This window comes from Excalfactoria chinensis, chromosome 7 (assembly GCF_039878825.1).
Source record: "Excalfactoria chinensis isolate bCotChi1 chromosome 7, bCotChi1.hap2, whole genome shotgun sequence".
Taxonomy (NCBI): Eukaryota; Metazoa; Chordata; class Aves; order Galliformes; family Phasianidae; genus Excalfactoria; species Excalfactoria chinensis.
In genome coordinates, this window is record NC_092831.1 from 20539966 (window position 1) to 20553542 (window position 13577).

The 13577-nt window shown below is 37.0% G+C and overlaps 1 protein-coding gene across 1 annotated transcript in view; it reads right to left on the bottom strand.

Annotated features, from left to right (window-relative positions):
* The window catches only part of TTN (titin), a 240350-nt gene that overhangs the window by 70684 nt on the left and 156089 nt on the right, over positions 1–13577 (bottom strand). The window contains exons 152-179 of the mRNA XM_072341903.1: positions 13243–13430; positions 13038–13152; positions 12209–12493; positions 11817–11968; positions 11533–11680; positions 11175–11352; positions 10943–11064; positions 10557–10844; positions 10154–10450; positions 9848–10034; positions 9285–9400; positions 8892–9191; positions 8376–8675; positions 8177–8282; positions 6928–7124; positions 6520–6825; positions 6153–6431; positions 5366–5665; positions 4969–5271; positions 4500–4874; positions 4103–4405; positions 3402–3701; positions 3017–3313; positions 2633–2917; positions 2246–2539; positions 1052–1351; positions 641–949; positions 359–549 (exon numbers count right to left, since the gene is read on the bottom strand). Coding sequence (XP_072198004.1) covers positions 359–549; positions 641–949; positions 1052–1351; positions 2246–2539; positions 2633–2917; positions 3017–3313; positions 3402–3701; positions 4103–4405; positions 4500–4874; positions 4969–5271; positions 5366–5665; positions 6153–6431; positions 6520–6825; positions 6928–7124; positions 8177–8282; positions 8376–8675; positions 8892–9191; positions 9285–9400; positions 9848–10034; positions 10154–10450; positions 10557–10844; positions 10943–11064; positions 11175–11352; positions 11533–11680; positions 11817–11968; positions 12209–12493; positions 13038–13152; positions 13243–13430 — 6821 coding nt within the window. The remainder of the gene's footprint in view (positions 1–358; positions 550–640; positions 950–1051; positions 1352–2245; positions 2540–2632; positions 2918–3016; positions 3314–3401; positions 3702–4102; positions 4406–4499; positions 4875–4968; positions 5272–5365; positions 5666–6152; positions 6432–6519; positions 6826–6927; positions 7125–8176; positions 8283–8375; positions 8676–8891; positions 9192–9284; positions 9401–9847; positions 10035–10153; positions 10451–10556; positions 10845–10942; positions 11065–11174; positions 11353–11532; positions 11681–11816; positions 11969–12208; positions 12494–13037; positions 13153–13242; positions 13431–13577) is intronic.

The following is a 13577-nucleotide window of genomic DNA, read 5'->3' on the forward strand; positions in this document are numbered from 1 at the left end:
ATGGCTGCATGCAGTGCCCTAAATATGGTTTTATTTCATGTGCACAGGATCAAATGTAAATAAAAGTATCATCAGGTTTCACTTTGCACTTGGCAGAGCTACAAGTAATACTGGAAAATGGAAAATAAGTCATCTTCTAAATTCACATGAGATTAAATAGTAAATGAGAACAATTAATTTTGTTTTGTCACAGGAGGAAAATACATACACATAGTATGTATATTCATAGTTGGGCAATGTGCATTCAGTAATCATGCACTTTAAATGGACCACTAGCACAGGTAACTCTGCTAGAAGTAGAAGTAGTTTTTATTGTGTGCTGTCATATGAAAGTATATAATAAAAATAGTAAAATTACCCCAAATCTTCTGTCTATTGCACTGTTGGAGACTTCTTCCCACTCGGACTTCTTCCTACTAGCATCACGTTTCTCGATAATGTAATGGGTAATTTCACTGCCACCATTGTCAAGAGGTGCATCCCATGTTAAGTAGCATGATTCTGCTTTAATATCAGAAACAGCAAGGTTTCTTGGTGGAGAAGGACGATCTATATGAGAATAAGAGAACACAGAACTGCATTAAGAAAAAGAGAAAAGCATTCTACTACGTATCATTTTATTGAAATGTCACATCCTTACCATACACTTCAACATGCACATTGCGAAATGCAGTGCCAAGACGATTGGAAGCTCTCACAGTATAAATGCCTTTATCATCTCTCACAGCTGCAGGTAGGGAAAGTTCAGTTTTTGCCTCACTTCTTGATACTTCTTCCTTGGATATCTTAAGTGCACTGGATGTTTGATCAATTAAAACTTCATTCTTGTCCCATTCAATCTTTGGCATTGGCAGTCCAGTCACATCAGCAGGAATATTAACTGGTTCTCCTGCCTTCACTTTGATAGTATCTCCTCTCACAGCCAAACGTAATGTTACAGTTGGGGGTACTGAAAAGCAGGAAAAGAATGATAGTGAAATTAGGGATGAAACAGAAAATGAATTTCATTGTTTTTAACATGTTTGTATGGATTTCTTTAAATGAGATGTACCTTCATCATCCTGTATAACTACATTGAGGGGCAATGATGGTTCACTCTCTCCAATCTCATTGACAGCTTTGACACGGAATTCATACATATGGAGTTCATCAAGTTTTTCAACGAGAAGAGATGTGGTTGGACAGAGCCTTGGGTTCACTCTTTCATAGTCTTTTGAATCATGTCTCCTCTTCTCAACAATGTATCCTAAGATAGGACTACCACCATCACTACGTGGAGGCTTCCAATCAAGTGTAATGGTTGACTTTGTCCTCTCTGTGTACATGAATCTCTCTGGTGCTGTTGGAGGACCTATTAACACAAATAAATCATAATGAAAAAAATATAAAATACAACATCAGTTACTCTGACAGTAATGTCTCCCATTTATTTCCACTGAAACTACAACAGATATGAAGAGCATAACATTATTTAATAGAGCAAATTCTCAGCTACAAAACACTTTTTCACCACAGTCATCACCTTAACTATGCATTTTTGTCAGCTATGAACAAAAGCCTGCATGCTGTGCTCATAAAAATGTGAACCAGAGTAGACAACACAGTGCTTCACTGATGCTGTTAGGAAAATATTGACCATGTAGTCCAGCTTTCATTGTGCTAACATCCACTGTTTGGTGTCCATGAACATTCAGCAAGTGCCAATGAATGAAAACATCTGCAACTTTTCTGTATGGAGAAATTCAGTTCCAAATCCTTGCTTCATATGCGCTTTGTAGTCAGGTGGCATTTTATCAGGCTCTCTCTCTGCTGCCATCTGCCACATGGCAACAAAACTTAACAGAATATGGATGGGAAGGTTCAATCTCAACTGCCATGCCACCAACATCTGCCTCTGATGTCCAGGGCCAACATAATAAAATAGGAGGCATTACTTTAGGAGCAGTCATTGATATTTTAAATTGTATGCCTACTGTAGCTACAATGGCTGTGGCTTTTCAAAGTCATCTCTTTCATATGCAAAATATTTGAATATGCTTATTGATAGTAGAAAGTTTCTGATGTATGTGGGTGAAATGGCAATAAGCAGTATCTCAGTAGATACCACAATTTTATTACATAAAGAGACATGGTAGTTTTACACTCTCTGTTTCAAAGATCTGAGCAAAGAAACCATGACAGGCAAAGTTATCCAGATAGTATGAAACAACAACAACAACAACAAAACGTAAATTAGTTCTCTTACCTAATGGATCAACTGCAAGAATAGGTCCTATTTCAACAGCTGGACCAGTACCAAACTTGTTCTTGGCACTGACACGAAATTTATATTCCTGACCTTCAACTAGACCTGTAATATCACATTTAGATCTTTCTGTATCGATAGCTAGTCTCCATGTATGCATTTTGGCATCTTTCCGTTCAACAATAAAGCCTATGATATCGCTGCCTCCATCATCTTCAGGATCAGACCAGTTAAGCAAGCACATCTTTCTGTTTGTGACCACTGGCTTTAGGTCAAGGACTGGTCCAGGAACATCTGAAAAAATAAAATCAAATGGGAAGGATAAAGCCCAAAGATTATTTCACCAAAAGAGATGCTCAGCTGATTTCAGAAAGTATTTTTTCTTACCAAATACTTCTACTCTGGTTCCTGCTGATTTGGAACCACTGCTGTTTGTAGCAGTAATTACATATCTTCCGTGGTCTTTTCTCAGTGCATTCTTAATGGTTAATTCTGATTTTGTGCCAACATTTTCAATAACAACTCTATCTTTGTCCAATTCACCTTCCTCCACAGTCCATACAATGGTGGGAGTAGGACGCCCTGTCACAGTAGCAGGAATTTTAATCGTTTGCCCAGCCATGATCTGAATGCCTGCTTTGACAGAAACATCCAGCTCAACAGTAGGAGGCTCTGAAAAAGAAAGAAAGATGGTTCATTAGTTCAAGGGAAAGATTAAAGTACGACTTCTAGGTAGCTGGAAAATTTTTCATAATATTATAATTGCCATACCTTGGGGTTCTGCAACAGTTACGGGTTCAGTTTCACCAGGTGGTCCTTCACCAGCTGCATTAAGTGCAGTAACACGAAGTTTATAGTCTGCACCTTCTCTGACTTCTTTAACAGTATACTGTCGGACCTTAATGGGTCTCTCTGTGCAACGTGACCACTCTTTTGTTCCCATTAGTTGTTTGTATACATGGTAGCCAGTGATATCTCCACCACCATTATACATAGGAGGTTCCCATTCTAACTCAATAGAAACTGAGGTTGTATCCGCAATCCTTGGAATGGGTGGGCCAGGTGGCACTATAAAATAAGATACGTAAATCAAAGTTAAAAGTTATGAATTCTATTCTGTCACTAGTCTGCTAGCACATTTTGTTAAGCTACTTACTTATTGGGTCCTGTGCAGTTTTTGGATCTGATGGTGGACTAAATTTACCAGGGCCAGCTGCATTTTCAGCACAAACTCTGAAGATATAGGTTAGTCCTTCCAATAGTCCTTCAACTTTTAGTTCCAGAGCATTCACAAGGTTCCTGTTGACTCGCGCCCAGTGAGTGCTATTAATTTCACGTTTTTCAATCCAGTATCCTATGATTGGGCTGCCATTGTCTTTTGGTTCATTCCATTTAACCAACATACTGTTGCTGGTAACATCTTCCACATCAGGCTTATTAGGTGGATCTGGTGGAGCTAAAAAAATAAAAAATAAAAAATAAAAAATTACAATTTTGTAATCATTGCTGTCTTATTCATAATTTACCCAGAACTAAGAGAGAACAAATATATGAGAAATGACTAATTTTAAGGAAGCCTTAATTATCTTACTCTCTTTGATTCCTAACTGTAACCAGTCATCAAACTTAAGGTGATTTTCTCTTTCAATAAGAATATGGCAACTGTTCTTATTTCTTATTAGAATGCTTTTCAATATTTCCCTTCATATCCATGGTTTTAAAAAAATGCAGTAAGTAATAATTGCATTGTCCAGTACTCTTCTGGGAAACTTTCACATGAATGAAACTGATTGTTCTAAGAGTGTGTATATTAATAGTGGTTTTCAGAAAAGACTGCATTTCAAAATTAAAACTTACAGAAAGGATCTTTTGCTGTCAATGGTTTTGAAACACATGGTGGCCCTGCTCCAACTCTATTTTCAGCAAATACACGGAAGAGATATTCTTTCTCTTCAATCAGTTTTGTTACATGGAATTTACAGTGCCTGAGCGTTGAACTGACAGTAACCCAGCCCATTTCAGCTTTTGTGTTGTCTTTCTTTTCCAGTACATAATTCAGGATTTCACTTCCACCATCATCAAGGGGAGGCTCCCACTTGCAAATGACAGAATTTTTCCTCACATCTTCAAATACAAAGTTGATTGGAGGCCCAGGAGTATCTGTTAGTAAAGCAAGAAAAAATGATGAGCTCTAATGTACTTCTCACTCAGTGCTTTGAATGAGTAGCTGGCTATGAGTACATTCACTACACACCTAACACATTAACTTCACAGGACGCTTTTGCAACACCATGATCATTTTCCACTTTAATTGTAAATGTGCCATGGTCAGCTCTGATGGAGTCACGAATTGATAGCACAGACTCTCCTTCTTTATGGTTGTCAATACTCATACGTTCTGGCAGTGAAAGCTGAAAAGGTTCCTCTTCTTCAGTTTCACCCTTCTTCTTCCTAGTATATGTTGTTACTCTCTTTTTTATTTCCTCTGGTCTAATAACTTCATCATTCCTCAGCCAAGTGATAGATGGATAAGGTGATCCTGAAATATGTGCCTCAAGTATGATCTCATCACCTTTCTTCACTTCAAGACCAGACTGTAGGTTTGCAGCAAGGAAGACTTTGGGAGCCTCTGTAATAACATAGTGACAATGAAGAGTAGAATTCACTCACATGTTTGAGGGTGAATGGCAATTACAACAAACAATCAAATAAGCAATTCATACCAATAGGATCCACGGCTTTTACAAAAGGAGTAATCCGAGAAGGCTCACTAATGCCAGCAGCATTCTCAGCACGAACACGGAATTGGTATTCCTTCCCTTCCTCAAGACCTTTCACTGGATAGGTTAATAGAGGTACCAGATATTCATTGCATCTTTCCCACCTCTCCTTGCCCTTAGCAAGCTTTTCTATTATGTAGCCCATAATCTTGCTTCCACCATCAAACAGTGGTGGTTTCCATGTAAGTGTTACTGATTTGGATGTTGGATTATGGACCTCAAGGTCAACAGGAGGATCTGGAGGCTCTGTGAAACAACAGCAAAAGAGGTATTACCCAAGTGAAGAACATATGAAGATTTTAGTTAAAATTCAGCATGATATGTCACTTAGTAGACTTACGTTTTGGATCTTCTGCAATTACTGGGTTTCTTAGTTCAAGATATTCGCCTCCTCCGATTTTATTGACAGCTTTAACACGGAAGTAATATTCACTGTTTGGGATAAGGTCTTTAACTTGCCACGAGAGTTTATTTTCACCAGACATTACTGGAATATATGTTCTACGACCAGCTTCTCTGCGTTCCAGAACATAATGCAGAATAGGAGTACCACCATCAAAGTCTGGAGGTTCCCAGGTTACCTTACAAGAATTCTTAGTTACTTCGCTTGCCTTAATGTCTTTACACTGTCCAGGTGGACCTGTAATTATAATAATAAAGTTATTTAATATAACAATTAACTAAATAGAAGGGAAATGTATTCCTACAAATATGAAATTATACTGCATTTCATTGCTTTGAAGAAGGCAGACCAAACCCACAAATGCTGGCTGCACAGCATATATAGGAACTTATATTCCTAAAGGTGAAAAGAATTCTTAACTCTTATAAGCTTTTTAAAATTTATATGATGATTATTCATAGTAATTGGGCTGTAAGCAGCCACAGACTAGTAATATGAATTTAGAATAAAGAACAAAAAATTGTTGCTGTTTTTGTTTTGTTTGTTTTTTTGTTTGTTTTGTTTTCTTTTTGTGTGTGAGATTTTGTTATATTAATGCAGTGAAGGCAATTGACAGAGTGTCTGAATTGAAGTGATAAATCCATATGGCAAGAAAGGGATTTTCTAGTACTTCCATCTTTTAGTGGGCTCAGAAACTCCCCCAGAATGGAAGATGTCTAGTTACCTATGACTTTGACATTGACAGAGCCAGTTGTTGATGCCAGTTTGTTCTCCAGTGTAATTGTATAAACACCAGCATCAGCATGAACACTCTCTATGACTTCAAGCAATGCAGAAGTGTAGTCACTCTTCATTGTTGTTCTGTCACCGGCTTTCAACTCTTTGCCATCTTTGTGCCATGTGATTGTTGGGGATGGAACAGCTCTGAAGGGTACAGGGATACTTAATTTCTGTCCTTTAACAACGACAATATCACGAGTTTGTAGATCAATGGTTGGATTACCTGTAAAAATAAATTTAATATTATTATAAGTTTACAAAGACTAAAGACTTCTTTCACTTTTCAGTTCACAAAGTAAATCTATTCTTACAGTCTGGGTCTTTGGTAACAACTTTTTCTGAGATGTCTGATGGCTCACTGGCTCCAACAGCATTGACTGCTCTGACTCGCAGCACATATTCCTTGTCTGGAACAACACCTTCCTCCACTTTGCATTTTAGATCTTTTATTGGACGAGAATTGATTCGCATCCATTTTTCTGTTCCTGCTTCGCACAACTCGACATTGTACCCAATAATGGGACTTCCACCATTCTTCTCTGGTGGCTTCCATGCAATGCAAATATGATTCCGACCTGCATCTGTGACATGCAAATCCTGAGGAGGTGAAGGAGGGCCTGTAAAATTCATAAAGATGTGTTATTTTTCACTCAGAATATCTGTTCTAGCCAATGCATTGCCTCCATAGTCCATATGCTGTATGTTATAATACTACTTACTAGTTGGATCTTCAATATGAATGAGATCAGTTGGTTCACTGGGATGACCACAGCCAGCTTCATTTTCTGCACGAACCTGGAACTGTACATCTATACCTTCAATGACATCAGTCACTCTGAAATTGCAATCTGGGCCAGCTGTCTTGCCAGCTTTTACCCAACGAGTGGCTAGTTTTTCTTTCTTTTCAATAACATATCTGAATAAATAGGAACAAATAGTATCAGAAATGTCAAATATGAGCATTTCAGATTTCATACTCATTAAAATAGTGTGAGATTTGAATGACTTGGCCAATAGAAAAATAAAGATAGCCATTGGTGACAGACTAAATGAGCGTTATTTCACATATCAGCAACACAGTCCTACTAGCCTTAATAGCTGTTAGATGTAATGGTGTTGCCACCGATGACAGAGTAAATTTGGAGACCCTATTACTGAACTTCTGTTGTGTTTTTGAGTTTTGTAGAGCTGCAGAGGTAAAGGAGAGAACTCTCCATGCTACATTTATATCTCTGCTAGTTTAGACAGCAGTGGACAAATTCTACTTAAATTATATGTAGATATTATCTATGAATGTTTCAGTTACATGAATTCTGTTACCATTATACAGAATGGTAAGAAAAAAAAAAAAAAGTGATTTATGTTCCTTCAAACAGATCTTTGTAGTTGTCAGTTTGTTCAGGATATGTTTACTGTGTATGGAAAGAAGAGGAAGAGTGAAAATATACAGAGAAAAATCTAACTGGTATTCAGGGTAAAATAGTCTGAGAAGTGAAATAAAGAGAATAAACAAAAAAAGATGACACTCTGTACTAGCTCAACGTACATATTTTAATGAGAAACTCAGGCAGAAGAAAAATCTAACAATATTGTTTGGTAGATGAGGAAAAGTAGCTAGAGCTCCACCTAGAGCTAGAAACTATGTCTGCATTAAAGTTTGGTTTTGTATACAACTCAATTTCATCTGATTTAATTAGATGGGGTTCTTTGTTTTGGTTTGATTTGTTTTTTTAGGATGTTTAGACATGTTCACTGTCTATAAACATTAGGTCATTTCTATTTGTGTAATTTCCACTTTTAAAATTAAATTCATACTTGGTGCGACCATAAAATTGCCTCTTTCACATAAATTCACCTCTTCTTCATATAAAATGTGTCCATTTAAAATGTAAAAATTTTGACAGAAATGTCTTCATTGATGAAAAAATAATCCACAGAAAACATTACACAAACATAAAATGAGCTTACCTTTGAATTGGTCTGCCACCATCATTCTTAGGTGGTTCCCATTTCAAATCAACATGACCTTTTGTCACTTCAACTACTGTAAGAGCATATGGAGGCCCAGGGGTTGCTAAACAAAACACATATACAAATTAGTAAAAAAGGAACCCATGAGAAGTCAGCCATTCTGTTAATTCACTCTGAAAGCAAATGTCAAACTTACTGAAGGTATCTTTAGCAAGCACTGAATCTTCAATTTCACAGTAGTCACTTTGCCCAATGGCATTTTCAGCGGCCACACGGAACACATACAATGAGCCTTCAGTCAGTGGGCTCACTGTGTACTTTGTATCTTTCACTGTTGTATCTACAGTCTGCCAGCCTTTTCTCCTTACGTCTCTCTTTTCAACAATGTAGTTGGTAATTGGGGAGCCTCCATCTTTTTCTGGCACTGTCCATTTAAGATCTGCTGTGTTTTTAGTAATATTAATAACCTCAAGCCACCGAGGAGGAGAAGGGGGATCTGTAAAATAAGAAGAGAAGGAAAAGTAGATTGCTATCTTGCCCAGAAAAGATCCTGGAAGGCAGAGAATATTACTGGAACCATGAAAAATTAATATTTTCTTAGAAGGACAAAGGTATATTTTCACTTGGTGCCTATCGAAATAGGCATATGGGGGGCTTTTTAAAAAAGACTGAATGTACTTGCAAAAACAGCACATTCTGAAACAACACTTACACAGCCTTTCCTTGCACAGCACAGGGTCACTGGGTTCACTGGGCTCACTCTCTCCAGCCTTGTTCACAGCTCTTACACGGAATGAATATTCTTGTTTCTCCATAAGCCCTTTGAGGAAGTGTTCAGTTGTGGGCACACCTTCAGCCACTCTCACCCACTCTTCTGTTCCAGTCTTTAATAGTTCAATGACATAAGATTCAATTTTTGCCCCTCCATCATGTTCTGGCTTTGTCCAGTTCAGGAATAACGATGTCTTGCCAACATCCTTCACTGTTGGCTTTCCAGGGGGCCATGGTGGATCTAGACAAGAGTCCAATATTAATTAATTAATAAAACCTTTGTTGTTGTTGTTGTTGTTGTTAAATTAGAACATTCAAAATATGTTTATTATACCAATTGGGTCTTTCACTAAGATTGGCTCTGTTTCCTTGCTTGGTTTTCCAGGTCCTGCAAGATTCTCTGCCAAGACACGGAACTTGTATTTCTTCTTATTTGTAAGACCTTTAACTCTGGAAATCAAAATTAAGTTTGATTAAAACAATCCGCATGTTAACTGTTACCTAAAGCAGTATCTTCTATATTCTTCATCTCACATTTCTGTTTGTAGTATGAATGTTAGCTAATGCAAATGTCAGGTGAAAAAGGTGGGATGTTGGCACATGATGCACAAGATGGTTTTGTTTGCTATTTTTGAATGTCTTTTTAATAATCACAAAACACAGACATTCGTGAACATTATAGAAAAAAAAAAGGAAAAAATAGGCAATGATTCAGTTTTCTGTAAAGACATATGTCTTTAAAACTATCAGATAAAATATGTAACTGGATATTAGTTAGATCTAAACTTACAGAAAAAGAGAAAAAAGAAAAAAGAACAGTCATGCAGTAAAATTTGTTTAAAAGGCTATTTTTACATTTTTACATCTCAGATTCAGCCTGAAGTGACTATCTCTTACTTGAATGTTGTATCTTTCACTGGCATTTTGTTGCACTTTATCCATTTATCCTGCTCAGGGTCATATCTCTCAACCCAGTAGCCAGTTATGGGGCTGCCACCATCTTCATCTGGTTCATTCCATGTTAGAGTCACTGAATCTTTAGTAACCTCTGTAGGTTTGAGACCTGTTGGAGGGCCTGGTGGATCTGTATATATCAATAAAAGAGAAAAAAGAAAAACCCACAACAAAACAACACCATTACACATGTGTTTTCATAGCTGTTAAAATTTAACATTTTCAAAATTTAATATTTAATTCACTAACCAAAGGAATATTTTGCAATGATGGGGTTACATTGTACTGGTTCCCCAATACCATACATGTTCTCAGCACTGACTCGGAACACATATTCCTTATGAGGAGTTAAATTGGTAGCTCTGAATGAAGTGTCCTTGATAGTTGATGACAATTTATGCCATATTTCACTGTCCGTAGCTCTTTTCTCAAGGACATAGTTAGTAATTTTAGAACCTCCATCATCTCGGGGAGGATTCCATGTCAGAAGGCAGGATTCATTTGTGATTTCTGACACATCAAATGCAGCTGGTGGACCAGGTTTATCTGTAGTGGATAAGATGAAAATGTTAATCTTCTGCTTGCTTACCTCAATACATTACTCATGTTTTTAATTAAAATAATAATAATAATAATAATAATACATGCATACCAAGAACATTAACTTCAACAACAGCTGTAGCACGTCCACTGGAATTTACAGCTTCTATAATGTAGGTTCCACTGTCACTCCTCTTGCTGTCTGTAATAGTGACTGTAGAATGATCTGGTTTTGTTTCAATACTGATTCTATCATCGGGTCTTAGTATTTTTTCAGCCTTGGTCCAAGTAATCTGAGGCTCAGGCTTTCCAGTTATTTTGGCTGGCAGCTCAATTTTAGTTCCAGCTTTCACAGTGAGTCCAGCAAGCAGTTTCACATCTAAGAAAATTTCTGGAGCTTCTGATTTAGGAAAGAATTGAAACATTGTTATAGGAACAATATTTCAGAGACTAGTAAAAATGAAGATGCTATTGTAATTAAGTGACAGAAGTAATTACCTTTTGCATCAATGGCCTGAATATCATCTGTTGGCTTGCTTGGCTTGCTTGCTCCTACTCTGTTCAAAGCCTTAACCCGATATGCATACCACTCTCCTTCCTTAAGTTTTGTTACTTCCATTCTATTTGTTAAAATAAAAAATAAAAAAAAAAAAAAAAAATACAATTTTTTAAAGTGGCTTAGATGTAACAGTTAGTTAAAAGGTTGTAACTATAGTGTGAGGTTACTTACTTTGTTTCGATAACAGGCTCCCCACATATCTCCCACTTATCTGTGCCACGTTGTGATTTTTCTACCAGATAGCCCTTGATGCGGGCACCACCATCATATTTGGGAGGTTCCCATGTTAGGAAGATTCCTTTTGATGTTGGATTTCTCCATTTAACATTCTCAGGTGGATCGGGCACCGCTATTAAAAATTAAACACATATGGTATCTTAGAAAACAATCTGACGAACTGTTTTGTTTTATTTTGCTTTATTATTTTTACTTCTTCTTTTTTTTTAACATATTTTTGTAAGGAAAACCAGCAAGGTTTTAAAAAACAGTCACCAAGAAAATGAGCAACAGTGTGAAAAAGCTGACTCACTTGCTGGTGCTGACATATTTACAGGTTCATCAATATATGCAGGTTCTCCTGGGCCACATTTATTGCATGCAGAAACTCTAAATAGATATTCTTTTCCTTGGGTGAGGTCAGGTACAGAGAACTCTTGGTCAACGACATGGTCCATAACCTAAAGTGAAGAAAGAACCCACTGTGCTACTGAAGTGTATTTCCAAAGATTTACTATAAAATTATGACAAAGAATTCAGCAGCATATGTGGAAAAAACATATCAAATACAAAAGGAATAATAAAGAATGAACTTACCTTGATCCATGTTTTCCGGCTTACTTCACGTTTTTCAATTATATAGTCAATAACTGGACTTCCACCATCATCTTCTGGAGGTTCCCATGACAGCTGTACTGTGCTCCTGCTTACATCTACAACTTTAAGTTCTTTTGGAGCACCTGGGCGAGCTAGAAATCACAATAATTTTATTATGTTCTAATCAGACATTGTCAGATGATCTCTATATTTTCTATCTGCCAAAAAACATTCTGTCCTCAGTTATTCCTCCTAAAACAGTAAACAGTTTTTGGGAGGATTAATTTCTAGTTTGTAGTTATGTTTTAATACTCTTGGCTTACTGAAAGTTATGTGATTTTACTTTATTAATCTAAGGATGTTAATATTAGAATATATACATGTCCACTTACCAATGACGTTAACGTTGATTTCCCCTGAAACAGATGACACAGGATTTTCTAATGTTAAGGTATAAATTCCCTTGTCTGGACGTTCACTTGGACTGATTACAAGTTCTGCAAAGGTGGCGGTGGTCTTCATTGTTACACGATCACCTTCTTCTAAGACTTGGTCACCAAAAGACCATGTGGCAGTTGGAATAGGGTAGCCAGTGATAGGAACATGGATCTTTATTGGCTCTGGAACAATAACTTCTAATCCATCTTTAAATGCACTTAGGTCCATTGTAGGTCCAGCTGAAAAAATGGAAAATGAATTCCATTAAATATTTTCAAACATTCTGAAAATGGCTAATGATTACTGTTTTGAAAAGGTGATTCCGAGTGCACCTCAGACAGCAGGCTGTAGCTCTCTAGGCCTAGCTGTAAATTATGACTTCCTCCCTTTCCCAGCTAAAAATCTGTTAGAAATATGTGGTATCTAATAATTCTAAGATAAGAGAACTAACCTATTCATTAAAGTAAAAACTTCATATTGTTTTGATTTCTTTTGTGTATTCTCTGACTTTCTCTTCCTCAGATGTCTCCCCTCTTCCACATATCTAGGTCAGGAGACAAAAAGTCATGTCTCACTCTCCAGGCAACCTAACAAGTCTCTACCTAATTCAGCTAATTATTGGTAGGATTAATAATGAAGAGAAATAACTCAGATTCTCATAGGTCTAAAGCTCTTTTTTCCAGTTGGTATCACAGAAGAAACACATACATCCTAGCCACAAGATGCACTTCAGTTGTGCATCTTTTCTGATTAAATATCTTTGATGAATAGTACATAGCTTACCAGAAGGATCATCTGCAGTTAATGGTCCAATAGCCTCAGCTGGGTCAGAAACCCCAGCTGCATTTTCTGCTGAGACTCTGTAGTAATAACTGGACCCTGCCTTCAATCCAGTTACCTAAAAAGCACAAATAATTTTTTAGTAACTCATTAAAAATTAACTATATGTCTTTGTTGTAGTGCTTTGCTGATGAGCCAAGCATCTCACCTTAAAAGTAAGTGCTGGTACTAGTTTTGGGTTACAGCGGATCCATTTGTCTGTTCCTTCTTCCTTCCTTTCAACTATATATCCTAAGATTGGACTTCCTCCATCTTCAAGAGGAGGTTCCCATGTGAGCTGCACTGATGTTTTTGTTTGATCTGAATGATCAAGGTTAATGGGAGGACTTGGTCTCTCTGAAAATAATTTGAGAGAAACAAATCTTGGTAAAGAAACAAAACTGGTAAAGAAGTTACACATCAGTTGTCTGGATCTTAATGTACTATTTTCAAAGCCTTGCTGCATTTCTTCTAAACTATTCTTTAAAGAAAGATTGTCTCCTA